Source organism: Syzygium oleosum, unplaced genomic scaffold (assembly GCF_021117445.2).
Source record: "Syzygium oleosum isolate NSW1041296 unplaced genomic scaffold, Sole_v2.1 Sole_v2.05, whole genome shotgun sequence".
Taxonomy (NCBI): Eukaryota; Viridiplantae; Streptophyta; class Magnoliopsida; order Myrtales; family Myrtaceae; genus Syzygium; species Syzygium oleosum.
In genome coordinates this window covers 12459844-12485471 of record NW_026607489.1, presented here as the reverse complement: position 1 = coordinate 12485471, position 25628 = coordinate 12459844, and the positions used below count along the sequence as shown (strand labels likewise).

At 42.4% G+C, this 25628-nt stretch overlaps 3 protein-coding genes across 3 annotated transcripts; 2 read left to right on the top strand and 1 right to left on the bottom strand.

Moving 5' to 3' along the window:
- Window positions 1–1907: 1907 nt before the first annotated feature.
- LOC115678490 (jasmonate-induced oxygenase 1) lies at window positions 1908–4245 on the top strand. The gene is made up of 3 exons (XM_030601890.2): window positions 1908–2834; window positions 3081–3456; window positions 3818–4245. The coding sequence occupies exons 1-3, from the start codon at window positions 2296–2298 to the stop codon at window positions 4049–4051; spliced, it is 1149 nt and encodes a 382-aa protein (XP_030457750.1). The 5' UTR covers window positions 1908–2295; the 3' UTR covers window positions 4052–4245.
- Window positions 4246–7362: 3117 nt separating this feature from the next.
- LOC115678365 (protein SAWADEE HOMEODOMAIN HOMOLOG 1) lies at window positions 7363–12876 on the top strand. The gene is made up of 9 exons (XM_030601737.2): window positions 7363–7525; window positions 8943–9028; window positions 9127–9172; window positions 9395–9533; window positions 9764–9827; window positions 11008–11059; window positions 11783–11926; window positions 12146–12265; window positions 12443–12876. The coding sequence occupies exons 1-9, from the start codon at window positions 7466–7468 to the stop codon at window positions 12560–12562; spliced, it is 831 nt and encodes a 276-aa protein (XP_030457597.1). The 5' UTR covers window positions 7363–7465; the 3' UTR covers window positions 12563–12876.
- A 468-nt stretch (window positions 12877–13344) lies between these two features.
- LOC115678364 (casein kinase 1-like protein HD16) lies at window positions 13345–20228 on the bottom strand. The gene is made up of 16 exons (XM_030601736.2): window positions 19318–20228; window positions 17047–17163; window positions 16894–16967; window positions 16732–16801; window positions 16589–16644; window positions 16430–16501; window positions 15981–16075; window positions 15827–15893; window positions 15576–15705; window positions 15274–15492; window positions 15004–15155; window positions 14642–14816; window positions 14272–14362; window positions 14040–14197; window positions 13775–13963; window positions 13345–13686 (listed from the first exon to the last, which is right to left on the bottom strand). The coding sequence occupies exons 1-16, from the start codon at window positions 19747–19749 to the stop codon at window positions 13627–13629; spliced, it is 2157 nt and encodes a 718-aa protein (XP_030457596.1). The 5' UTR covers window positions 19750–20228; the 3' UTR covers window positions 13345–13626.
- Between the last annotated feature and the right edge of the window lie 5400 nt (window positions 20229–25628).

Sequence of the window (25628 nt, the reverse complement as noted above, 5' to 3'; positions counted from 1 at the left end):
CCGAACCACTATAAATTTGTGTGCAGATTCTTTATCCCTTATCTCTTACTTTACATTCTACACATCAAAAGCACCGTCTATATAATCTGTCTTGAATCTGAATTTTATTTAGACTCTTCTGTGATTTATTTTGTTTCCGCATAAATTATAAAAAAATTGTTTAAGATCACCTATTCACCCCCCTCTAGGTGATCCTTGCTAGCTACATCACAAAGCATCGCTTGAGTTAATTTCAAATTCACTTTACGAACTTATTTTTACCCGACGAATTTTTCAAGGGCTTTTTTTTTTTTTGGCCCCAATGATTCCAAACGTAAACAAGAAAACCACTCATAGAATTAGAAAGAACGACTTTTCAGATTAAATGGAAAAAGAAAGGGTCAATCTGTAATCATCAAGCGGAATTTGACGGTGGCACATGCACGTGGCATGTTAGATTTCCAAGATTTTCTCTCGAAGCAACGTGGATTAATACAACGAAAGCGGCTTATCCAACCTTTGTAGTTTCAGAAGTGAAGAAAAAATTCATGTGGATTTTTCCATCTTAAACGACATCCCACACGATTTTGTTCTTCGTCCATATTTTCTGTTTGGAATTTTATCTTCGTAGCGAATGATATCGGGAAAGTCTATGTCCACAGTCTAATTGTGCTGACAAATGCACATATTAATAAAAAAAGAAAAGAAAAACGACGGACCATTTCGAGTGTACATACCTGTATACAAATTATTTTCTTATATCAATGAGCGCGCGGGGTTATCTGAGTGCTCGGCTAATTCCCATCGGGTGTGACAGTCTCCCTGTTCCATACATGGATCGTATAATTACCAGAAACACATTATCTACGCTCCCGGAGGCGGCCCCAATAATACCCGCACGCATGACGGATCGAATCCAAATTTAAGAGAGGAGGGCGAACGCGATTACCACTTAAACAACTTGTTAGAAGTTGTATACGAGCTTACGTCGTGTTTGTGTTAAACTTCCCGCCACTCTAATAGCTCCTCTCTCGTGCTTGAATTGGTAACTCGAGTTGTCCATTAGGACCATTACCATGACATCAACGAACGTGCCAACCTAAGAATTCAAGTTCTCATAAAACACACGTGTACGGGTTCTCGGGTCCGGGTTGAGTTTTGCCGGTTTCAATTACAAAACTGAGTTGGTGGCGGTCGGGCCTGTTCATGTTAGGAGTACCATATCTTTAGCCCATCACTTGACTACATGATTGGATTCCAATTCGACTCGTGTTGTGCCATCATACATCGGTCTAGCCCGTCCTCGCCGGGTCACCAAATCGATGGAAGGGTTCAGTCCAGCTCGGGCGATCGATCTCTCTTCTTCCTAATTTAGAGGTATCGTGTTTGCAGCAGATCACATCACTAGTCTCCGGGATAAGAAGATCATGCCATTGTAGATTGCTTAGGATTCCCATGAACATGAATCCATCAATTCCATATTGGAGTGAACTTTAGAAGTTCAGATCACGTTAAGGGCCATGGCAGGAGCAAGCTCCAACAAGGGTCCGAAAGGCCTGGCGGGCCGAATCAAATGGCGGACCGCAAATCAAGATCCGACCCAAAAACAATCTCCTCCTCCTCCTTCCCAAATTCAACATCTTGATCAAGTGTGATTTCAGAGGTTGGTCCAAAAGGCAACGGTGGACCCGAGATGAAACAGTCGATTTTCTAAAGCCTAAAATTGAGGTGAGAAAGAACTGCAGGACCCGCCAGCGGAACGACGAGGCCCCACCAGGAACTTTAGTTCGCTCGTGAAGGAGATGATTTCATTATTCTCGAGAGGACCACAAGAAAAAGCGGAACACACCAGGACCAAATGCCATGATGGAGCTTGGTGTTTAGTTCATCATGGTCCATCCAAGGTTTGATGATGCCGAGTGCCACAACTGTGGTCAATCATTAGAATCGTGTTCCTGAGCCATCACTGCGACTCATGCACATCAATAATGATTCACGGCTAATTGATAACGGCTGGGCTGTAAAGGAGCCAGACGAAAAGGAAAGCGGATCAAATCCAACGAAACTTGGGCAAAGAAATGAAAAGAAACGATGAGGAAAAAAGCAAAACCAGGACTTGATGATTCCCCTCGATGTCGGCGACGCGGTAGACATTCCCATCATTGCTGCTGCTCCTCCTTGCTTTTCTTTCCTCTTTCTCGAGTTGTATGTTCACAGATGGGGAGTGTTTTTTCGTTTTGATGCCACTCGAGCTGTGTAGCAATGCGAGAATAGCTGTAGCTTCGGTTGGTGCGTGTGCCTCGGTAGATTCGTATCATGGCTGTTTCGCCGGAATCGGGTCGCGAGAGGCCCGTCGATTTCCGCGCCCCGCCGCCATCCCCGGTGGCGTCGGGCCGGCGGTCGTGCGTCACGAATGACGACGTCTTGACCGAGTTCTTGGAGAGCTCGCTCCGAGTCCCTGATCTCGTCTTGCCCGACAAGATCTTCCCGAAGCAGAAGTTCATCGAGAACCCCTCGAGCGTCCATTTCGACTCGTTGGGCGCCCCGGGGAGCGACTCCGCATCGAGAATGTTGGATTCCATCGCGAGGGTCGGGTGCTTTCAGCTGGTGAACCACGGGATTGGATGCGAATTCTCGAATAGTGCAATGGCAGCCGCCGCCGGGATCTTTCTGGTGCCGCCGGAGAAGAGAGCGGCAGCGATGAGATCGCCGGAGAAGCCTTACGGATTCGAGGAAGTCCACGGCGGCGAGGAAGATGAGAGCAGTGAGTTGGCTGAAGAGTTTATGTGGTGTAGAGAGAAAGGGTTGGAGTCGGCGATGAAAAGAATATGGCCATTGGGTTATTCACATTTCAGGTAAATAACTACCTGGTTTTTTGTCCTCTTATGCGTTCAACTTCAGTTTGATGCTACTGGATTACCTCGTTGATCATTCTAGGAAATCAGATCATTCTCCAAATATAGGCGTAAAGTTCTCGGGTTTGCGCTCGAGTGATCTGCGATTGTTATTCTGACAAAGACTGAGCTAGCAGATAATGCAACGCCCGTGATATGCAGCGCCTTCTTATGTAACTTGCTCCCTAATTTCGGGTTAAATTACAGTGATAAAATGGCGGAACTTCAATCACATGTTGAGAAGATTGCAGAGAGGGTCATGACAGTTCTCCGGGAGAAATGTCTTGATGAATCTGCAAGCGGAAACAATGGCCTGAAAGGCGAAGGATGTGCCGGTGCCAGCATTGGAACAGTGTGTTGCATCCTTAAGCACAGCAAGAATGTCCTGGACGACGATCAGTGGGCGAGCTCTCTCAGGTACGACGTGATCAGGATGCTGATTAGAGGAGCCGATTACTCCCACGCCTTGTGCTTGCACATGTGCGACGGCGCTTCGGAGTTTCACGTGTACTCCAAGAAAGGGTGGGTCTCGTTTTGCCCCGATAAACACTCTCTGATCATCACAGTTGGTGATCAATTTCAGGTATGCCGTCATCGTCGGTGATTTATTGCAGGTTGTTACTGTTTCACTATCCAAACTGGGAAAAACTATGGTTCTTCCCAGAAAATTAAGATCAAGTGAAAACTGAATGACATTGGCAAAGTGGCTAGTGCCATCAAAGCAATCAAGTAGGAAGATTGAATGAATGAATGCTTCCAGAAGTCGAACTCTAAATAACTTGGTCGTTATCGCAGCACATAAACAGACATTCACGCTCGCATCGTTCATCTGCATACTAGAATTGAAGCCTCGTGTTGTTGAATATGTGTGAAAATTGGTCCTTCGTCCATATCCGATCCGCTGTCGAACATTCACAGCGCCCTTCTCTTTTTCTTTTCTGCAGGCATTGAGCGCCGGGCGGTACAAGCACGTGGTAGGGAGGCCGATCGTCAAGAGCGAAACAGAAGACCGCATCTCGATGGCTTTCCTCTACTCGCCTCCCGCGCACGCCCCGGCTTCTAACGACGTAGAGTGCGGCGGAGGAAGAAACACGTTCTCCGTAGGCCAGCAAGTCATGGTGGCCATCGCTCTAAGCCTCGCATACCATCTTTTCGTTTACATTCTCAACAAGTTTTGATCATCTTCGGTTTCTTCTTTCTTTCCTTCGATCGTGGATACAGCACGGGGAGGACCATATACGAAGCAAGAAGTTTTCGTTTTTCCTTGTGTGTGTGAATCTGAAGGACAAGGTGTTCTTGAGTTTTCACATGATTGTTGACAAATTTGTATGACTTTTTGGAAAGTACAGAGTTAGGTGAAGTTTCAGTTTTTGATCAGCTTGCTGGATTTCTTTTTTATCCATAACTTACAATCCAGAAATAAAGAGACAATGGTCTCGACATTTACGCATTTAGATGCTACGGACATAACAAGAGCTAAGATAAATTACTATATCATAAAGAACTTGGGAACATTATAGCAATCCTTGGATTGGAAGTACTATCCAAGGAAGATAGATTAGCCGTGGCAATAGCACGAAAAATTGAGTGTTTTCGTAGTCCAAAGCTCAAGCAAAGGAGAAAGTCATTATAGAGACTAATTGGGAAAGTACCAAAAATATCCCAAACGTATTGCATCGATACTAATTCAGTCATAAACCTTTTAATTAGATTAATTTAGTCCTAAACCTTTTGCATTTGTGCCAATTGAGTCTATCCCACTAATTTTGTCGGAAATCGCTGACATGGATGCCTGCCATCCTCAATTGCACGACCGGCACTAACAACCCCCATCGGCCACAATGAATAAAAAGGAAAAAAAAAACTTAGAAAAATATTTTAAAATTGTAAAATTTGCCCACATCAGCACCAGTCGTGCCACGTAGGACGGCAGAGGTCCATGTCAGCGATTTCTTACCAAAATTGGCTAGATGGATTTGATTGGTACAAATGCAATAGATATAGGACTAAATTGGTCCAATTGAAAGGTTTAAAACTGAACCGGTACCAATGCAATGAGTTTAAGATTTTTTTGCTACTTTTCCCGAGAGAATTTCGTATATCATACCAACTAGAAATTCAAAGCTCTGTCTTCCCTATTGATGAATCTAATAGAAATCCAATAAAAGTTGGGAAAATGACATAACTGGTCCCTAAACTTTGCCCCAATATTTAATACGGTTCCTAAACTTTAGCCCAATATGCAATGTGATCCTTGAACTTTAGCCCAATGTGCAATGTCATCCCTAAACTTTTAATTTGTTTAATGTGATCCCTAAACTTTTGGTAAATATTCAAATTAATCAATGGACTATCATTGTACTTCAGGTCAAAGTTCATGACCAGTTGTGTCATTACCACATAAAAGTTCAATGGTAAGTTTTCTTATAAACAATAGAGTTGGTAAATATCCGATATTGTACATGATCACATAAATGAATTGAAGCATGTTAGGTGTGTTTAGTTCGGTTTCGAGGGAATGCTTTTTAGAAAATGCAAAGAGAGATTTTTCAAAATGTAAGTAGTGTTTGGTAAAGTGTATTTTAAAATCAAATTGAAAAACAACTTTGATTTAAATACAATTTGGTAAAAACTACACTTTGTAAAGGTCTTTCGCTAGTTTTTTTTTTTTTTAAATTCTCAAACTATTTGTCAGCGGAACTCAATTGCTGGAGAGCCAAATCGGTCGCCAGCTGCTCACCGGTGGCTGAGGCCTTCACCGGCAACGTTAGGGTTTTCAAGGACATTTTCATAATTATGAAAGTATAGTGGGGTAAAATTATAAGAAAAAAAAGTCCGTTTGCGTTATAAAATGCAGCATTCCAAAGCATCTCAAACTCTCTCTTGGGCTGAAGGCCTTTGTCACATCCTTATATGCCTTTGGAAATGTAATTGCATTTTCCCAAAAAATTTACCAAACGCCATTTGCATTTGTCCATGGGGTTTTGAAAATGTTAAATCAAACGCGCCTGTAATTTGAGACACTGTGATTCATTTTACTCTCATTTTGACATGACTTGATGTGTTTTTATGATGAGAAAATTATTTAACATTTTTATCAGTTAATTCTATACGTGAAGTACAATTTCGTTTTTTCTTAAAGGATTATACCCTAGCACACGGTGGAAGAAATTAGAATAACATGATTATGGCCTTCCAACAACAAGATCATGCCCAACTGAAATCAGATGAAAATTTAGAGTACCTTATTTTTTTGGTCGGAAATGTAGAGTACCTTTAAAGGTTTGTTTCGACATATCCGCAGTACTTTGCTTTCTCCTTACAACATATATTACTTTCGAAAACTATAAGGATTCTTTCGCATTTATTTAAAGTGTTACTCCGCTTATTTTCATCGATTTAGGCTCCGTTCGTTTGGCGGAAAATATTGTGTTTTTGGAAAATGTTTTTCCGGAACACAATTTTCCGGTGTTCGGCTGAAATATGAAAAAATTTCGGAAAATATTTTCCGGTGTTCGGCAATGATCGCCGCCGGCTGTGTTCTTTTTCCTTCTTCTTCTCCGGCGGGTCGCCAGCCACTGCCACGGCCGACGTCCGGCGATCGGCCAGAGGCGAGCTCGAGCGTTGCCACAGGCCGACGAGGCCCCAGCTCGCCCGGCGGGCGACCTGGGTGAGGTCGCTCGATCCGGCGACCTGGGCGAGCCTCGACCTCGGGCGAGCTCGACCTCGCCCAGGTCGCCGGATCTGGCGAGGCCCGAGCTCGCCGGCCGTGCAAGCTGGGGCCTCGCCAGATCCGACGACCTGGGCGAGCTCGACCTCGCCCGAGGTCGCCAGATCCGGCGACCTGGGTCGAGCCTCGCCCGAGGTCGCCAGATCCGGCGACCTGGGCGAGGTCGAGCTCGCCCGAGGTCGCCGGATCTGGCGAGGCCCGAGCTCGCCGGCCGTGCGAGCTGGGGCCTCGCCGGACGTCGGCGAACCTCGCCCGAGGTCATCGGCGAGGCTCTGGCCAGGCTGAGCTCACCGGTCGCCGGCTGCCGACTGGCTGAGGTAGAAGAAGCAGCAGCAACAAAAAAAAAATTAGGAAGAAGTCTGAAGCAGAGAGCTTCAGACTTCCGGAAAATGACTTCCGCTTCTTAGAAGCGGAAGTCATTTTCCTCAAAATTGTGATTGGGGTGGGAAAATGTTTTCCCACGGAAAACATTTTCCGCCCCTGAACACCGGAAAATATTTTCCGGAAAAATATTTTTCCGGAAACAAACACAGCCTAATGGATTAAAAAAATCTCAACGACTAACTAAAAATATGAACAAATAGTTTAAAATAAATTTTAAAAATAAAAAAAATAAAGTTCTTTTTTTTTTGTTGTAATTTCGAAACACTCATTAAGTATATTTTAATGTGAAAATAATTGATTTTTAAAATATTAATTGCGCACTGCACAAAAATAGTCGATACATTGAATATGTCTTGACCAGAAGAAACCCCTCTCTCTCCCTCTCTCTCTCTCTCTCTCTCTCTCTCTGCCTACACAAGAAAGAGTGGGCTTGCTTCGTTGCTAGTGCTAGAGCTCAAGTCTCGTTGGAGCTGGAGAAATGGAGGGAGTTGGGTCGAGGGATTCAACATCTTTCCATTCTCTGTTTTCGCTGTCTGAGGTGAACCCTGACAACCCCCTCTCTCTTCTCTCTTGAATTGATCACCTTCTGCTGATCTTGATCCACCAAGCTCTGGGTGTCGCTGCGTGTGTGTGTGGAGTGAGCTGAATGTTCTGAGCTTCCTTTTATTTTTTGGGTGACCATCAGTTTTTCATTTCGTCGTGTGCCCACTAGATTATGGACCCGGGTTTGTGTACCCATTTTGGCGTTCTTGTTTTTTTTCCTTTCTTTTTTTCAGTTTTCCATAGGTGATGGAAACAACGTTCCTTCTCTCCCCGTGTTCTTGCTGGTAAAGCCCATTATTTTCTCTCTTTTTTTTTTTCACGAGGTGTAATGGAGAGGAAAAACCCTTCTTGCTGCTCGCTTTTGGTGAAAAGCAATCTCGGGCTGCATGCTTATTGTGTTTTGCCTGAAAAAGTTGCGTGCTTTGGTTGCTCCAGTTCGTTGTAGTTGCGCGATTGGGCAACGCAGTTGTGCTTCAAGGGTTCATTCGTTGTGTACAGCGTGTTTGTTTCGGATAATGTGTTCTGGCAAAATAAAAGTAGAAGCTTGCTGGATATGAAACACTGAATTGGCCCAGAAACGATTCCAAAAAGGGAAGAGGCTTGAGCTCCCATCTGAAAAGAAGAACGGTAACAGGGGAAGCAATCATATAAATTAAATCAGATATAGACATATGTTTACCGCTGCGTCCTGTGAATTTACTGAAAATAGTCTCTTTAAAGGATTTTAAAACCTTCTGCTTTTGCCAATCGCATACTATACGTCCAATTGTCCTTTTTCTAGGATTCTATCACGTCTCTCCACAGTGTCCTACATTAATCAATCGACATGAATGAAACCAAATATAAAAGATCCGTGAGATTTGAGCATGTACAACTCATGAAATCATCATATATATATATCTCATAAAATTAGAGAGAAAAGGTTTTGATTTTTATACACTCAAGAAAAGCATCAAGAAGAATTTGTTAAAATCTTCATTGAGGACTCACTAACGTGAATCAACCAGCTAGTATATGTGTGTTGGCTGTTTTTGTTGGCTATGGCTTCACCATCTTGAATGAAGAGGCTCTTTTCAGCAAAGAGTTGTACGAGCACAATATACTTCCTTCCAGTTTGGTTTCTGATGATTCATTTTGTCCTTATTTGGATGAGTATATAACCTTGGATTTAGTTGATGCTTTGGGATTGAGAATGATCTTAAATAGTGGAGAAATGCTCAATTCTTAATGTTTTATTGCCGCTATAATCCCAAATGTTTTGTGCAATCTTTTATCTCGCTGGCAAGGTTTTCATGGTTGGATTCTACTCATTTTTCTCGTTAGCATACTGAATGTTTGGACTGAAATGTTCATTTGATTACGTTCCTTTTCTGATTTCTCGTGTTTCTTGGGTTTTCCATGTTATTTGACAGATCGTGGAGATGGAGAATATAATTAATGAGATGGGAGAGAAATCTTTGCATCAAGAGTTTTGTGAAGAACTTGCAACAAGATTAAGGTCATATTTGTACCTTCCTTTGGGGCGTACCCATACTTTATTGGAATGAACATTATCTGTCTTCGTTTGATTTTATTTGACACGTTATCAGCACATAGTTCCTCAGCAATTCGAGCTGGAAGAGCTGCATTGACGTGGCAACAGGTTTGCATCTTTCCACTCTTTTCATTTTATTCCATCCATCTTTAATATGAGAAAAGAAAAGATGTGGCACAAGCAGTAGAGAGAAAAGTACTTACTCCACAATCACCATGTTCAATTCTCTTTCCTATTGTTTTAGCTCTAGATGTGGCTTGACATCATAGTTCTAACCGTAATCGGGCGATAAACATTTGATGGAACGATCTACCTCTCTTGTATGTCCAGGTGCAAAGTTGGTTCCAGGATAAACACAAAGAACTGCAAGCTGAAACCGTGTCTTCACCTGTTGCACTGAAGTTGTTTGTTGATCTTTCAGATGCCAACATATCTAGAAACGCCAGTGAAAGTTCCCAGAAGCCTGAAGGTGCCTCTTTCTCGATCTTGGTGTGGACTATCAGGATTGTTTGATATGCTTTTGTATGCATATAGGCTCCCTATTTACACCTTTGGGTGGGAATTGTCTTACATCTACCATAGGAATATTTACCGGTTTACTTGAATTTTTCCTCAGCATTATATTTGTCACATCATCCCTGAACTGCGAAAAGAGTTGTGTATTTATTCTATGTGATTTGGCCCTCATATGTTTAACAGGTGATGATGCGACAGATCTTTCAGAATTGGCCTTTGAAGCTAAATCGTTCAAAGATGATGCCTGGTAAGATGCACAAATGATCGAATGACACCTTATTTTCATGTATCGTTTTGTGTTCTGAGTTTCAATGCTCTTCACCCTTTTGTTTCGACTAGTTGATGAGTAGGCTACAATGCCTTGATCTTTTTGGTAGCAATGGTTCTATTAGTCAAATTGCCAAGCTCAATCGAACTCTTAAGTTCCCAATTGTCCCAGAAAGGTTATGATATTATTCTAGATATTTTTCACTTTTGAGCTTCTGAAAGACATTAGTGATATTAAGGCATAATTACTGTATGATGGGCGCAGAGTCATAGACCTCTGTCACCAATCTTGGCAATCCATATTTTATTTTGCTTCCTTAAAAGTATATCTCTGATTAATTATACGATGTGTCGATAAGACAAGTTGTGCAGCTGATTACTTTGAGAAAAACATTATAATGAAAGACTCAAAGTCTTATATGTGAGGTGAGCCTCTGCTCCTGTTTGCCATCGTTCTAGTACTGGTTGGACATGGCAGCTGTAGTATGATGCTCATCAAGTCTGTATTTTGAAGTCAAAGCATGCTGGGATTTAAGTATCAGCCATCCGTCACTAAAGAATGCTTATATCTTTCCACATTTGGCTTCCATCTAATAATACTACAGTTTTAATCGGTTGATTAAAACAAAGCTGTTGGGCCAAAAAACATGGACAACACTTTGTAGTCTGTCATTTTGTGTGCCTGAATCGAATTTTCTATTTTCCATCCGGGCATCTGAAACTCTTGGAATGTTATCTTCGTTTTTTGGTTTTCCTTAACCACCTTTCCAAGTCTGGGAAGGATATTTACTCCCTGGAATGCTATCTTTCTTTTGGCTACTTGTTCCTGTTCAAGGCTTTCAGATGCAAGAATGTTGATATTGGAATCGGATCAGTGGATACATGGAAAAATGAACCCTAATTGAGGTCCTGACATTAATTTTTACATCCAAAATTGAGCTTTGTCAAAGCAATATTGCTTCTGGGCTCAACATGATGAATAATTTGATTTTCCTTTTAGCCATGGGCATAATTATTTATGAAAAGCATATTCCAGTTGTAGTCTACATCCCCATTACAGCTGCCATACCAGTTATTGATGAGACAAAAGCTGTTTATGAATGGCATTATTTATTTATGAGTCAAATTTTCCCATCAGCTATATCTCAACGGTTTTTCAGGTACGACGTCGCTTCGTTTCTCACCTTCAGGGTTATTTGTACGGGTGAACTTGTAAGGTTCTTCTACTTTAACTAGTCTCTTGTCTTAGTGTGTCATTTGGATGTTTTTTGCCTCCCACACTTGAAAAGCCAGTCGTCAAACTCCTTTTCTATCAGACAACAAAATCCTTCTACTGTTATTGGCAAGCACTGAGCTTGCCAAATCCACTTGAACTGTTTTGTCTCAGCTTGATGCTGTTGCTTGGATAATTACCTCATTGTTATCGCCAAACACATAATTTTGTCAAGTAACTGTATTGCATCTGTTGTCAAGATGGCATGCTTATAATAAGAATGGAAGTTTTGTAGAGCTCTCTCAGTAAGATGGTGTAATGGGGATCTCAGTGGTTCATCACCTCACCATTACTGAGACTTCGTGGCAAGGAATCAAATAGGGGGACAATAGCGGCCGCTTCAAAAGGCATTCTAATATTCCTAAAAAAATCAAAACTCAAGCCAAGCAATTTAATTACCCTTCTACTGTATCATGTGCAAACATTTTGAAGTTCACGCCTGCTATGATGCGCTCTCTGCTATTTGGCAGCCGCTAGGCCTGCTTTCCTGATTGTTTTAGCATGCATGTGGCAGCAATTTAAAACCTTCCATGGGGATAATAATTCTTCAAGATATATGCCCTCTTTTTATGCACTATGCCCACATGGCCTATGGTACCCATCAATGGAGTGGAGAGGGCATCGAATGGGGGTTCCTAGATATAACTTTTTATGCTTTGCAGGAAGCACGTGTACGATTTGCTGGGTTTGGAAAAGAGGAAGATGAATGGGTCAGTGTGAGGAAGGGCATCAGGGAGCGATCTATTCCGTTAGAACCTTCGGAGTGCCACCGAATCAATACCGGAGATCTTGTTTTGTGCTTTCAGGTACCGTTTATCTTTGAATTGACAATGCTCTCCATTACTCCAAGAAAGATTTATCACATGCTCATTACTGAAAGTCTGCAAGTTCAAGAGAATGTCATGATGACCAAATTTAGAGCTTGTGGCATCGATTCATTGTTATGCGAGTAATTGATGCCCCAACAAGAGAATCTTTTCATTTTGGTTTCTGGAGTGTCTGTGTTGACCTGTGATTCTGTACAGGAACGATTTGATCAAGCAGTCTATTGTGATGCCCGTGTTATGGAAATTCAGAGAAAACTGCACGATGCCAGCACTTGCACTTGCACCTTCATTGTCCGTTACGACCATGATTTCAGTCAGGTGAGTGCTGAACAAAGCCCAATTGGCCATTATATAAAAGGGTCCGTTGTTGATGTTAGGTTATCTGGACATCTGGCTACAGCATCTCCAAAAAACTTGGTTATGTCGTGCATTGTTTCTGCATGCATTTAATTTAAGCATATTATGACTTCTCATGTCGGCTAATTTGTGGTTCAGGAAATGGTTGAGCTGAGCAGATTGTGTTGCCGGCCGAGGCAAGAAGCGTGCCCACAGCTTTCCAAGACCAATCAGCATGAAACTGCCTTGAGCATCTCGGCCCGTAGCTTGTGGGAGTAGCCGTGCATTGCTCCGGAAAATCAGAGAACAACTGAATAGGGGGGATGGGGGTTTCTAATTTTCTTTGCCTGTTCTGAATTTGATAATAATAAAAAAGAGAGACTAAAATCTGCAAAATCGAACATGAGGATGAAAACTGAAAAGTATGTCAAGTACCTGGCATGGCAAGACACAATTAGAGGTAAGCATGCGAAGTGGTTTTCTATGGAATTCTTCCAGAAGACGATACACGTAGCATGTTGAACTCATAGCCATGCTAACCATTGGTTGCGATAACAACCTGCTGATTAATGAATGATCTGCACTTCTCCAAATTCTATCATGATCGTGTTCAGTCCATTGATTCTGAAGAAAAAACTTTGGTTTGCCTGCATATGACTTATTAGCGAGGTTACAGAATGACCCATCTTCAGGGAAGTCTCCAGTCTCAACATTCTCTTCTGTTGAGTCGGTTCTCTATAGTTCTCTGACTACTGATTTCCGTTCCATCTCTATAATGCAGTGCGACAACACATGAGCGCACAAATTTGCCACACAAATCTAAGTTTGACATCTTGAGCCAGTGAAGTTCCTGCCTTGGTGAATACTACTTGAAATTATTCTTTTACTATACCACACAAATCTAAGTTTGACAACTGTCAAGCACTTCTACCTATATTATTCGTGGGGGAATTGGAATGAGCTCTTTTTAAATGAAGAATTTCGATGCCGGTAAAAGAAACACAACCGCCACAATCGTGCACCCGCCGAGAGAGAGAGAGAGAGAGAGAGGCACCAACAAAGACCCCAAACCATATTAAGGATATCGAGCAGGACAATCATCGATCTACAGAAAGATCCCACCATACAAAGAGCTCCTTTGGGCTTTGACTGATCAAGAACACTAACTAGAGTACATAAAATTTCCTACAACTACAGAACGTTGACTTCTACAGATGCTGCACTACTTAACAAATAGCCAAAGCTTTCTATCATCGAGAGACTTATCTTAGCTCCAGAAATGCCAAGACTACGAGAAAGCAAAATAAGGAGCACCCGGTTATCTCTTCAGAGCTCCAACGGACTCAAGAAACGGTTCTTCCATAGCACACGGATGCAATATAAAGATTCTTTGCCCACTTGTCCTGCATGACAAAAACAGAGTGTCAACCTGAAGGTATAAAAAATATTGGGGCGAGTCACTTCAATAATCCAATGTCATGAAGTACGCACCTTGACATGTGTGCTTGGGAAAGCAGAAGTTCGCAGAGTCTCCTGGGTCTCATCCGTTGGCCTTCTCCTCGGTACACTAAGAACAAATGCAGCTTGGTCCCACGTCGCAGCAGTCGCTGTGATTCGATACCCACAGTCCCATCTCCGATGTATGCCTTCGCTTGGGTAAAGGAAATCCAATTCAACGACCTGAAATTGATGGTTGAATGGTGAGTTCTCCACAACCATCAGTAAATGGATGTAAAGATGACACTAACTCCAGTACCTGGTCTGAAAAACCTGCACCACGAGACATTACGATAGCCCATCTACTCCCCGATGTGGCCATTGCAGTCACGTAAAAACCCTCTTTCCATTTTTTGTTGATCCATTTGAATGGAAAAGAATCGCTGACTTTGTAAGACTGTTGAAGATACTGGGTTCCTGGGGGTCAAGAAATTAGTACTAGAAGAATGCAAACATCAGCAGGCACATGATACCCAAATTAGGGAAAGTACCTTTCGACATCACCACTAACGAGCTCCCATTAGTGGCTCCAGCTATTGCACTAATGTAATAGTTCTTTTCCCACTGATCCATTATCCATTCCTTCAATCGTACATAGCATGTTAGCGTCTGACAATTTACAACAGAGTAAAAGTTGCTTTTTTACACTGGCAACTTTGGGATAACCCAGGCCAAATCTACATATTTACATCCTAAATGACCGGGCTTTTTCAAGCATACCTCTACTTAACCTAAAAAGGAAGATTCCTTAATTTGGCATGCACCCAGATGACTGGCAATTCGATATCTCACAAAAATGTTAAAAGAGCATACAATTCTCAAACCACTCAAATAAGGAGATCCATGGCCTTAGGGAAGTACCTTGTGAAGAAAATAAGGAGAGAGTTCATAAACTTGTGCAGTAAATCCAGTGCCAGCATCCATAATAAGGGCCCAGAGATTTTGACACGAGGCCACGCTGCTGATAAACAAGCCATCCTCATTTCCTTTCTCAATGTGTTGATTGAGCCTTGCATCCGCCACATTATAGTGATACCTATGAAGTAAATAATAATTTAACTATGGTAACCATTAACGCTAACCAATCATAATTAATTCAAACATTTAGCAAAGTTGCTCAGGATAATGCAAGACAAACAAGTTTATTGCGAAAACGATAGGGCCAACTGTGGAAAAATCCAAACCACTTCATAAAAAAATTTATGACCACATCATATTAATACCTTTGCTTCATAGGGCGGCGAGCATTGTAAACACTTATCCACTGAGTTGCTGGCATACCCAAGCGGACCTTCTTCTTTGGTTGTCCATCATCATCTTCATCGTCCTCCTCCATTGTCAAGCGTCCTCTCTTATGACCAACCTGAATGATGAGCTTTTCATGACAAAACATAAAAATCCAAGTCAGCTCCACACACATTTTCCAAAAGGATAATTAAACTGGAATGATATATTTGTTAATAACTGCAAAAGGAGAGAAGCATCTTCTGTACCTTCTGAGCCCCCTCCGTGTTAATTGGTCTAATATCTGGGTTTGGACCAATAATCCCATCAAAAAAGGAAATATATTTCGCATATTTAGGTTGGTCATCAAACTTCAAATTCACCACATGTTCAACGAACTGTCGAAATGGTTGTGGACAGAAACAACAGAGAGTTTCAGGAGATGTAGCCATCTTCTTCTTAGAAACAAGAAAACCTTTATTCTCTCCCTGCAATGTGATAAAAAGCATAAAGATCAAGTCAATACTGTCAACATTTGACAAAACTTTATAAGCAATTTGCTAATACCAACCTGATAACCTTGCCAGGGTAAACGACCCCGGAGAAGGAAAATCAGTGTGTAAGCAAGGGATTCAAGATCATCTCTCCTGCTACCAATTCTCCCTAAATGAGCATGGACACTAGCATAACGTACTGTTCCCCTGTGACAAAGAAGCCAAACAAGTGCAGCTAGTGTTACAAATTGTATTGTGGAAAGAACCAGGTCAATGAGAACAAAGAGAAAACTTCTCGTTAGAAAATATGTAAAACAAATGCAGACACCTGAAAACATCTGGCCGTTGATCATACTCAACATGCAGACCAGTTGAATTGTCCCGCCATTTAGTCGCTGACAGATGCGAACAGATAACTATTCAATGTGAGACCTCTACCAGCTTCACAAATAAAACTATGCATAATGTAAGCAACAAATTACCTAATCCGAGGTCAACTAAGAAAAGTTTCTTCTCATCAGGAGTCCCGGGTGTGCCAAGTAAAAAATTCTCTGGCTTTACATCCCCATGTACATATCTGACAAAGTTCCGTAATATATATGTATGAGAACAAGTGAGTTACAGATAGCATAATGATTCCAAGGAGGGACAATTAAAACTATTCTCCATCATTAAAGAAGATACCGTCTAATTCTCAATACGCGACAATGATATTCTGCTCTTATTGTTTCTTTATAAGAGTAAATAAATGCTTAAACTTATATTAAGATGGGAATACCATACTAAATCCTTCATACCAGGCCTATGTCATGAACCATTAATGAATCTCATTAGAGACAAGGAAGAAAATCGGTCAGACAAGTTGCACTAGAAAGATCAGTCACACAACATGAAATTAAAAAAAGATCTGCAAATGTAATAGCAGAAGTACCCTTTAGAGTGAATTTTCTCCAATATGGATATTGCTTCAATGGCAATGCATGCAACCATTTCAGTCGACATTCTGCATAAAAAAACAAGTTTTTAAGCACTAAAGAAGTACAACGAAGCAATAAGCATTGAGGGCCACAACAGTGTACCCCAAACTTACGTGTGAGAATTGTTATTCCAAACATCCCACAGGCTTGGCCCCAGCATATCCATAACCTGCAGGTAGTATGATCTCTCAAAGACCTATTATGACGCCAAAACGTGGGAAAAATCTACTTCAATAATCTGCACAAGAAAGCATACCATGACATAGTAGTCACCTTGCCGACCCTTGAAGTGTACCCGGGGTACACCATGACTACCGCCTAGAGTGCTGCACAAATGATACAAGAGTAAGTGATTCATTTAACAGAATGATACAAGACTGACAAACAGAATGGCGCAAGGGAATAAAAGCATACTCACTTGTAGACCTGCCATTCGTATGGCGGTCCATAGTTACATCCTTTGCTACTTCTATGCTCAAACTTCAAGGCCACCTGAGGGGCACAGATAGTGTATATAAAGGAATCATGGATACATGAATGGAAGTGAAGCGTAAACGGAAAACCAGTATACCTCCGCTGGCCCATTTGTATTAATAGCAGAAACACGTCGACCAACATAAACTTGCCCAAAGCCGCCCTTTCCCAATCTCCTGTCTATTCTATACATCGGAGACCCACCGACCTGGACCTGCAATAAAGTATTCAACAAATTATATCCCAAATAAAGCAAGTAACCACCAAGAAAGTAATCCGCTAGTTACTTTGTCATACAGGATAGGTAACTCAGCAGGCTGTAACCGGCTTAAGTGACGCTCACAATGCTATGGCCACACACCACAAACACGTAACAAAATCATAAAGCCCCTAAAGTTATGAGGTCACTCAAATTACGAAAGCATTCAGGCCATCCATAGTGGAAAAGAGGCTTGCAAAGATAACTTAAGTATGTGAAAATCTAGAGCTAACGAAATTTTTAAGCATGAGAAGGTTCATGGTTCTTGTGCTGCCACCTCGCCGTGACAACTGTATAATTTCATCAGATGCAGTTAACATGTCATATGTGGAACCATCAGCTTGCACACAACAATTTGGGAATCACGTGAAAACGTCCAGATTTTTTAATAATGAAGAGAGCTCAGAAAACCTATCCAAGACTAAACGCAGAAAATGTGCAATATTCATAGCACAGGCACAGCTGGAAATGTTTTACCTAGATGTGAAAAAAAAAGTAATGGGCAAGCAGTGGCTAAAAGCAGAATATGAGCAATAAATAGCTGAGCTGGAATTACAATCAAATAGAAATGAATTGAACCATCATGGACAAACTGCAAAAACAACAAATTTAACGACTATTACACTGCATTTACTTTCTCAGAATGTATTGTAAGCTCTTTACTCCATGAATAACCCCAATCGAATATACACAGAAGAATGCCAAAATCAAAAAAAAAACTCCCATTACATTCTCCCAGAGGATAAAATAATTCTGCCTGCTGATAACGTCAATAGCTCAAAGATAGGGCTCACCTGCCCTAGTGCTCTAATGATGCCCCAACAAGGACTTCTTTTTTTTCTTTTCCCAACTCAAACGCGAAATTAGTTTCCGAAAAAGAAAAACCTGTGTGATGCAATCTCTACCGTCGCCCCCAAATTTAAAAAATTGTCAGAACTTATTAAGCTAGAGATTCTACCATAGAACTAGGTCGGACCTAGGGTTGCTCTTCCCACGGCATTAAAATTGCAGTCTTGCTATGCCGAGGAAAGATAAGAAACCAACAAAGTCATATGACGAAGTTGAATTGAAGAAACGTGCAGCTTGAAAGAAATTCTTTCCCTTCTTGCCTTTATGTTCTTGAATTCTACTTTTGGAGCATATACTATACTGAGGTTGTAGATTGTCATAATTTCATAATCAGAGAAAAGGAATGTAGCTCCCTCAAAGCAGAAGATATATAATTCAAGACCAAATAAAACTTAACACGATGCAAGAAAGTTATCCACAATATTCGTCAATTGATAGTCAGAAGCATTCCCATCCTCATTATCACATGATTTACTTTACAAAGTACAAAAGTAAAATTACATATTTCATGATGCCCTGTATAGGGTACTTAAGTGGACAATCTACTAGCCCCAAGCAGACTGCAAGGCCTTCCACAATAATTAAATATTAAATCCTGATAAGTGCTCCTAATGCATTTCAACCATTGGATTTAGGAAACAAGACATGCAATTTAATAAGAGTTTCGAGCATCCAACGGCTCAAATGCATCGAGAGCACCGTAAAAGCCCCTGAAAGAGAATACGCACAAACAGAGAGAGAGAGAGAGACAGACAGACAGACAGACAGACTTGACCTTAAAAATGATAAATGCGGATTGCTGTCATAGTTTCTTCTACAAACCAAGTCAACTACTTGGGATTACGTTGTTAATCAAAGTATATCTATTCGAAGTCTGTCTCTACCCTGTTGCCTCAAATTACATAAATGTCAGCCTCTGGTAGATTAATCCTTTAATCTGGAAATTACTTCGAATAACAAACACTTAAACAACAACGATGCTCAAAACTACCACAACAATTCCACTGCTTTTAACTCAACTTAGAATGGAAAATCACAAAAATTCGTGAACCAACCGCACACCGTCATTCTCCAGAATAACCAGCCACCACATTCGGAATATAAAAAATAAAGCATATCCATTTACAATGACAATCACCAAAACCACAAAAAACTTCAGCCAGTATGAAAGAAGACAGATGACAACAGTGACCACAAGTCAACAACAGCAACAACAGCAACAAAGAATAGTTATAATCATCGTATATTAAAAACACAAACCTTCTCGGGAAGAGGAGCCGTGCTCCCCTCGTCGTCCCCGGCGTGTCCCTTGTTGCTGCGCCCCGCGCCGCTGTCAAAATCGCCCATTGGCTTCTCTCCCGCACCTTCCTCCTGCAATGCAGGCGGGGACGCTCTCAAACCCTCCTCCAAAACCGCCCTGCAACCCTCCCCTTCCTCCCCCTCCCCCTCTCCCTCCGCCGCCTCCTCCGCCGCCGCCTCCGCAACCGCGTTCTCGTCGGCGGCCCTCTCCTCCTCCTCCTCCTCCTCCGGCTCTAGCTCGTTATCCGACGGCCAAGCTACGGTCGCCGCCGCCGCCGCTCGCCGCCTCCGCGTCCTGGTCGCGATCGCGCCCCCCCGGGGGTCGACTGGTCTCCGTCGATTCACTGCTCGCGCGGCTCGGCCCTTGCGCGCGCCACTACGACGTACTGGCATCGTTCATTGTCCAATCACCATCGCCATCCTCCGAATCGACAAGGAAAAAGACCAAAACCCCCCTCCCCGAGCTCTTCCGTCCTCCACTCCGATCGACGACTGAACAGGCCCCGAAATAGAAAGGAAAGGAAGGAAGAAAAACCGACAACAGCGAATCAGCCAAAGGTCGGTCGCCGATCTGAAGCCGCCGATCTCCGGCCGTTCATCGAGGCTTCCCCGCGCGCGCTCGATCGAAGCACGCCGGACGAACGGCGACGAGCCGGAGCGACGGGAGAAGGGGAGGGAAAACCGTCGCGATTCGGCTGAGCCCGAGCGGTCGCCGAGACGAATGCGGCGTGCGGCAGCGAGAAAGACCGGCACCGGTGCGCGTCGGAAATGGGAAGTTTTTTTTTCCGTGCGGAAGCAAACGAACGGACGCTATCGAAGCTGGGAAACTAGGATCGGCGATGGACGAGCTTCTCAAGCATCTCCGAACACACGACCGAGATAAATTATTTGGTTAATTCGTCGAATAACTCCGACCCAAATTACCGCAAATTAATTTTTTGGGAAATTATCAAATAAGGACTCAAAATATGTGCTTTTTTTTAAAAGAGGACCCCAAGTGGATAAAGTATCAATTAAGGACCCAAATGCCCAAACTAGTATCAAATAAGGACCTGAGCTCGCCGGCCGGCCAAATGTTCTCCGGCCGACATTTCCGGAACTGGAATAGGGGTAATTTTGTCCAAATTTTTTTTTCTTTTCTTTTCCTTTTCTTTTCTTCTTCCCCTGGTCGCCGGTCGGGCTACTGGCGACCAGGCCAGAGCTGAGGCCGGCAAGAGCTCGAGCTCGCCGGCCATCTGGGCGAGCTCGGCCGGCGAGCTCTGCCCAGATCTGGGCGAGCTCGAGCTCGCCGGCCATGGCACCCTCCCCCTCTCCTTCCCGCTCCAAGTTCTCCCCACGGAAGCCCCCGCCGGAGTCCCCGGGCTCCGTCGCCAGCCCCGCCCCGCCCGATGCGGCCCTCGACAACCCGGATCTTGGGCCCTTCCTCCTGAAGCTCGCGCGCGACACCATCACCTCCGGCGACGGCCCCGCCAGGGCCCTCGACTACGCGATTTGAGCGAGGCCGGCCTCCTTGAGCTTGCCCAGATCTGGGCGGAGCTCGCCGGCAGCTCACCATGGCCGGCGAGCTCGAGCTCTCGCCGGCCTCAGCTCTGGCCCGGTCGCCGGAAGAAGAAAAGAAAAGGAAAAGAAAAGAAAACAAATTTGGACAAAATTGCCCCTATTCCGGTGCCGGAAATGTCGGCCGGTCGCCGGCCGGCGAGCTTAGGTCCTTATTTGATACTAGTTTGGGCATTTGGGTCCTTAATTGATACTTTGTTCACTTGGAGTCCTCTTTTGAAAAAAGGCACCCACTTTGGGTCCTTATTTGACAATTTCCCTAATTTTTTTGTGTTAAATTTGTTGAAATTAATATTAATTTTCATGTGAAATTAGTAAATATGCCACGACTATATCAGTTTGGAGTAAATTCGTTAAGATATGAAATTTTTTCGTGGTATTAATACTAAATTATTTTGGTTTTTTTATGTCTCTAGGTCAAACATTTTTATAGAAACCAGGAAATTATTACGTGGAGAGATGTGGACCGTAGAAATCAGAATATCGACGGCGCTCCGGGCTCCACGTGCGCATCGTGTTTTTTGGGGAGGATGATGGATGAGGTTCATTTTTTCCTGTTATGTTAAGTTGTTAACGCCACTGTTGCAACCGGGCATGATGGGGCGTGGGACAGCGCAGGGTCGTTACGGTGAGGAGCGAATCTGGACCGTTCGATCTCAAAAAGAAGGGGCGATTTTTTTTTTCTCTTTTTTTTTTTATAATTGTGCTTTCCCCGCCGCGCGGGAGCGACGACTTTGCGCGTCTGCGAGGGGACGACTCTATTCCTTTGAAGTCCGCGTTGACTTTTGTGTGATGGTCAGACATAAATTTGGTTCGAGAAAAAAAAAGGGAAAAGAAACAAAAAAAGAAGTACGAAAAGAGTTGGAGAGTTTACTCAACGTGAGGACGTGTTTCTTTAAGGAAAAAAAAAAGAGGAAGATGTTAGAAACGGTGTAATTATTTTGAGCAGAATGCATGCGCGTAGTACTTTGATTTGATGGAGGGATTAATTAAGAAAATAAGGGATTTAAATAATTCCGAGAGAAATGAAGATACGGGATTTGAATGGGTCATAAAAGAGAAAAAGAAAATGCATTGTGAAAGCATACTTTTCATGTATATAAAACAAGGGTATAGATGAAAAGGCGAGATAAAGTTATTGATTATTACACAAATCTTTTCAAATCCCTTTCGAATCTCTCCATATTTCGAAAGTTTCGAAAAGACTTAAATGTACAGAAAAAATAATATCAACTGAAGCAGTCTCTCCGAAAGTCCCTAAGTCTCTCCGTATCATTTCTCTCGGTCTTTCAAGAACACTTTCTCTTCCCTCCAGATATCTCCTAATAATGTAAAGGTTCAATAGCTAAGACCTCAAGGAAACTCTAGATTGCAAGAGAAGTTTAAACCCGATTAAAATCAATGCATAAATAGGAACATAACACATGTTGGCGAACGAAAACAACCATAATCGGATTGGCTTTCGATTCAAAAACTCTTGTAAAACGGGTCGATCCCAAATCAAGTCCAGACACTAACGGGTCTTTAATAGGTTTCGAATCCTGTGACCCGGGTTCATTAATTGACAGCTTCAGCTTAATTTGAAGGCCTTGAAGCCTTGAAGGTATTGATCTATCGAGATGTGTAATTGATCTATCGATATGGACCGAAATGTACCCTTAGGTGGGTGGTGCGCTGCAAATTGAAATGACCCGACATAAAAGCCCGGAAGCAATCGATTAGATTCGTCGAAGTGGCAGAAGGCACGAGAATAGCTTAATGGGCCCAATTTGGCCCATATAGATCTGATCCACAACCGCGTCTCGAGCGGCCCAATAGATGCTAAGAAACGTCAAGTCCCAGTTTCCTCTACTACTTCAGCTTGCTATTCCCATCCTCCTAGAATCTCGTTTGTACTAAGATCATCTTTTGAAGACGAAATTCACGTCTGTGGTTCTGTCTGGTGGCTTACGCTTTTAACGTTTTACTTCCCGCATGCTGTCCTCATGCATTGATGTCGAAATGCTGCTTCAATTCAAATCAAACGTGAAAAGAAGAAATTATCAGAGAAATCAACGAGGAACGATAAAGACACCGGAGACTTACGCGGTTTGGTCCGACTGTCGGTACTTTCTCCACAGGGAGGGCTAGCCGCCAGTAGCTCGAGTGTATCCCGACTCTAGTTCACACCCAAAGCAATACCCGCAAGTGTATCTCACAATCTCTCACGGAAAGAAAATCCTAAACATCCGCTTTTGCTGCTCTAGTGTGTAATAAGCGAGTAGAATTCCATCCCTTACATAGATAATATGGGCATCCAATATAGGAATTCCCTTTTAGAAAAATCACCCGAATTAGGAAGCCACTTAAACTAAAAACTATCTGGGTCAGTTTTCTTTATGGACTCAAACTCGAGAACCTGTCGACATGTATAATTTTTCTTTTATTTAGGCGCAAAACAAACTGAAATCTTTTAATAAACACAAACACCACCATGCAAAAAATGTTTTCACACCTTTTCGAGAATTTTCTTTTTTCTTTTCGTTTCTCAAAATTTGAAAGGGACGTCGAGACAATCAAGCCCGAGTCCCAGAAGATACGTACGTATAATAGCCACAAGCTTGGATCGATCTCAGCTTGCCACCTGTCGTCCCTACCAAAATTTTATAAGCAATTAAAAGAACGTCTTAAAGCAAATCATGGATTAAGAGCAAGATACGTTACCTGCCTTATTTAATTAAAGCACGCTTTGGGTTAAACTTTCGTCGATTATCGTTTTTTGTCTGCCAATAATTCGACATCTCGAAAAGGGCGACGAGCACTTGTCGAGTTGACAAAATTCACAAGACGAGGGTTAATGGGAAATTAAGCCCATTTCGATAAAGTTAAAGGTGCCCTCTTAACCCCCCCTTTTTAGATTAATCTCGAAGCAAAATTAAAAAAGTTTCTTGCTCTAATGCGATGGGACGTGTCTCTTTTGATGGAGCGTCATGTGTCGGAAATCGGTCGGACTTCATACATATTATACCTTTTTTAGATCTGGATACAGATTAGTGAATATGTTTGTTAAAGCCATAAATTGCTTTTTCAAATTTCACACGCTTTTGTATTTATTGACCATCGAACAATGCTTAATTTTCAAAGACGTCAAGCTTAATCCAATGGATGCTAGTGTGATTTGCACAAGCCCCACAAAAAATTTGACGAGGAACTTATCTGTTATACACATGAAGTAACTAATTTTAGAAAGATATTTTCTGAATAATGCCCTCGTCGGCTGTGGGCGAGGGGCCGCGCTCCCTCGCTTTGGTTTGCCCTCGCCTAAGCCTTCGCCGGCCAAAGCGAGGGCATAGAACAAAAAAGATTCTAGAATATCTAAAGGCGCCAATTAACGGCCAAAAATATCAAGGGAGAGGAAACAAGGTCATATGGTCCAAATCCAATGTGATGGAGACTTGGCAAATGCTAAGATAGATTAATAGAAGATTAGCCCCATTGGTTTAAAGTGAAAAGATGCCCTCCAAACCTTACTTTGCCTTTGCGTGATTAGGATTGATTGCAAAGTAAAAAACAGAAAAAAAGAAGATTTTATCTCTGCGATGTGATCGTGCGATGCTAGATCGACCTCGCAAATGGAGCTTCCCCTCTTTCAAAGAATCGTCGTGTCAGAGATCAAATGGAGATGAACCTTTTGGACAACATGAACATTGGAAAAAAAAAATAAAGACAGGCTCCTCAATCCGACCAAAGGTACCTACTCCTCCTCACTTAAATAAATCGTGATTAGCCTTTTATAAAGTGAAAACTGCGCGTGTTAAAACGGACACGTGGCGATATTAAGTTTAGGTACACGTGATCTTCGGGATGATTACCAAAAAACAAGTCTCAAACCTATTGTACTGATGTTAATTCAGTCTTAAATCAAATTTAGTCATTCCAGCCAATTTTGGCTAGAAACTATTGGTGTGAACACCAATCGCGATCGGCACTGACGTGATTAACTTTCGCAAATTTTTAATATTTTTTCTGAATTTTTTATATATATTTTTATCTTTTTTTTTCCTACTATGGACGGAGTGGGTCACCGAGGACTCGCCTACGGCGGCGAGGGCTTACAGGCCCTCGACGACGGCAACGGTGGAAAAAAAAGAAAAAAAGTAAAATTCGATTTTTTTATAAAATTGTAAAAATTGCCCACGTCAGGTCCAATCGTGCCACATAAGACGACCATCGTCCATATCGGCGATTTATTGTCAAAATTGGTCGGAAGGACTACATTGGCAATTTGTGAAAAGATTTAGGACTTAATTAGCCAAATTGAAAAGTTTAAGACTTAATTTGCATCAGCACAACAGATTTACGACTTTTGAGGTGAGTTTTTCTCAAATATTCGTAAGGTAATCATGTTTTTTTTCCTTCCATAATCTTTGTTAAAACAGGTAGCGTCTCGTTGAATGAGCACGCATCGACTTTTTAACACAGGCTTTTTGTTTCGCAAGCTATGTCGGCCATGGAAAATGCAGAAATCTCGGGCCAAAAAGATCGATGGAGAAGCATGTTCTTGAATCTTGGCATCGTACGTACGAGAGAGTGCTCAATAATTGAAACTTCGCTCATGCACCAATCACTTCTCTCTCTCTCTATCTTTCTGGTGGGCCTTTGTCAATGGTGGCTTTTGCTGTATTGCTCCATGGCCAGAAAAAAAGGGAAGAAGAATCCCACTTATTTGCCATCGG

Excerpts from the sequence above, each read along its gene's own strand:
- LOC115678490 (XM_030601890.2), top strand. The coding sequence starts at position 2,296 with ATGGCTGTTTCGCCGGAATCGGGTCGCGAGAGGCCCGTCGATTTCCGC. Across the intron at positions 2,835-3,080 it reads TTGGGTTATTCACATTTCAG|TGATAAAATGGCGGAACTTC; the intron begins GTAAATAACTAC and ends GTTAAATTACAG. Across the intron at positions 3,457-3,817 it reads CAGTTGGTGATCAATTTCAG|GCATTGAGCGCCGGGCGGTA; the intron begins GTATGCCGTCAT and ends TCTTTTCTGCAG.
- LOC115678365 (XM_030601737.2), top strand. The coding sequence starts at position 7,466 with ATGGAGGGAGTTGGGTCGAGGGATTCAACATCTTTCCATTCTCTGTTT. Across the intron at positions 7,526-8,942 it reads CTCTGTTTTCGCTGTCTGAG|ATCGTGGAGATGGAGAATAT; the intron begins GTGAACCCTGAC and ends GTTATTTGACAG. Across the intron at positions 9,173-9,394 it reads CTGCATTGACGTGGCAACAG|GTGCAAAGTTGGTTCCAGGA; the intron begins GTTTGCATCTTT and ends TTGTATGTCCAG.
- LOC115678364 (XM_030601736.2), bottom strand. The coding sequence starts at position 19,749 with ATGCCAGTACGTCGTAGTGGCGCGCGCAAGGGCCGAGCCGCGCGAGCA. Across the intron at positions 16,502-16,588 it reads TGGAATAACAATTCTCACAC|AATGTCGACTGAAATGGTTG; the intron begins GTAAGTTTGGGG and ends TTTTTTATGCAG. Across the intron at positions 14,363-14,641 it reads CTCCTTATTTTCTTCACAAG|GAATGGATAATGGATCAGTG; the intron begins GTACTTCCCTAA and ends GTACGATTGAAG.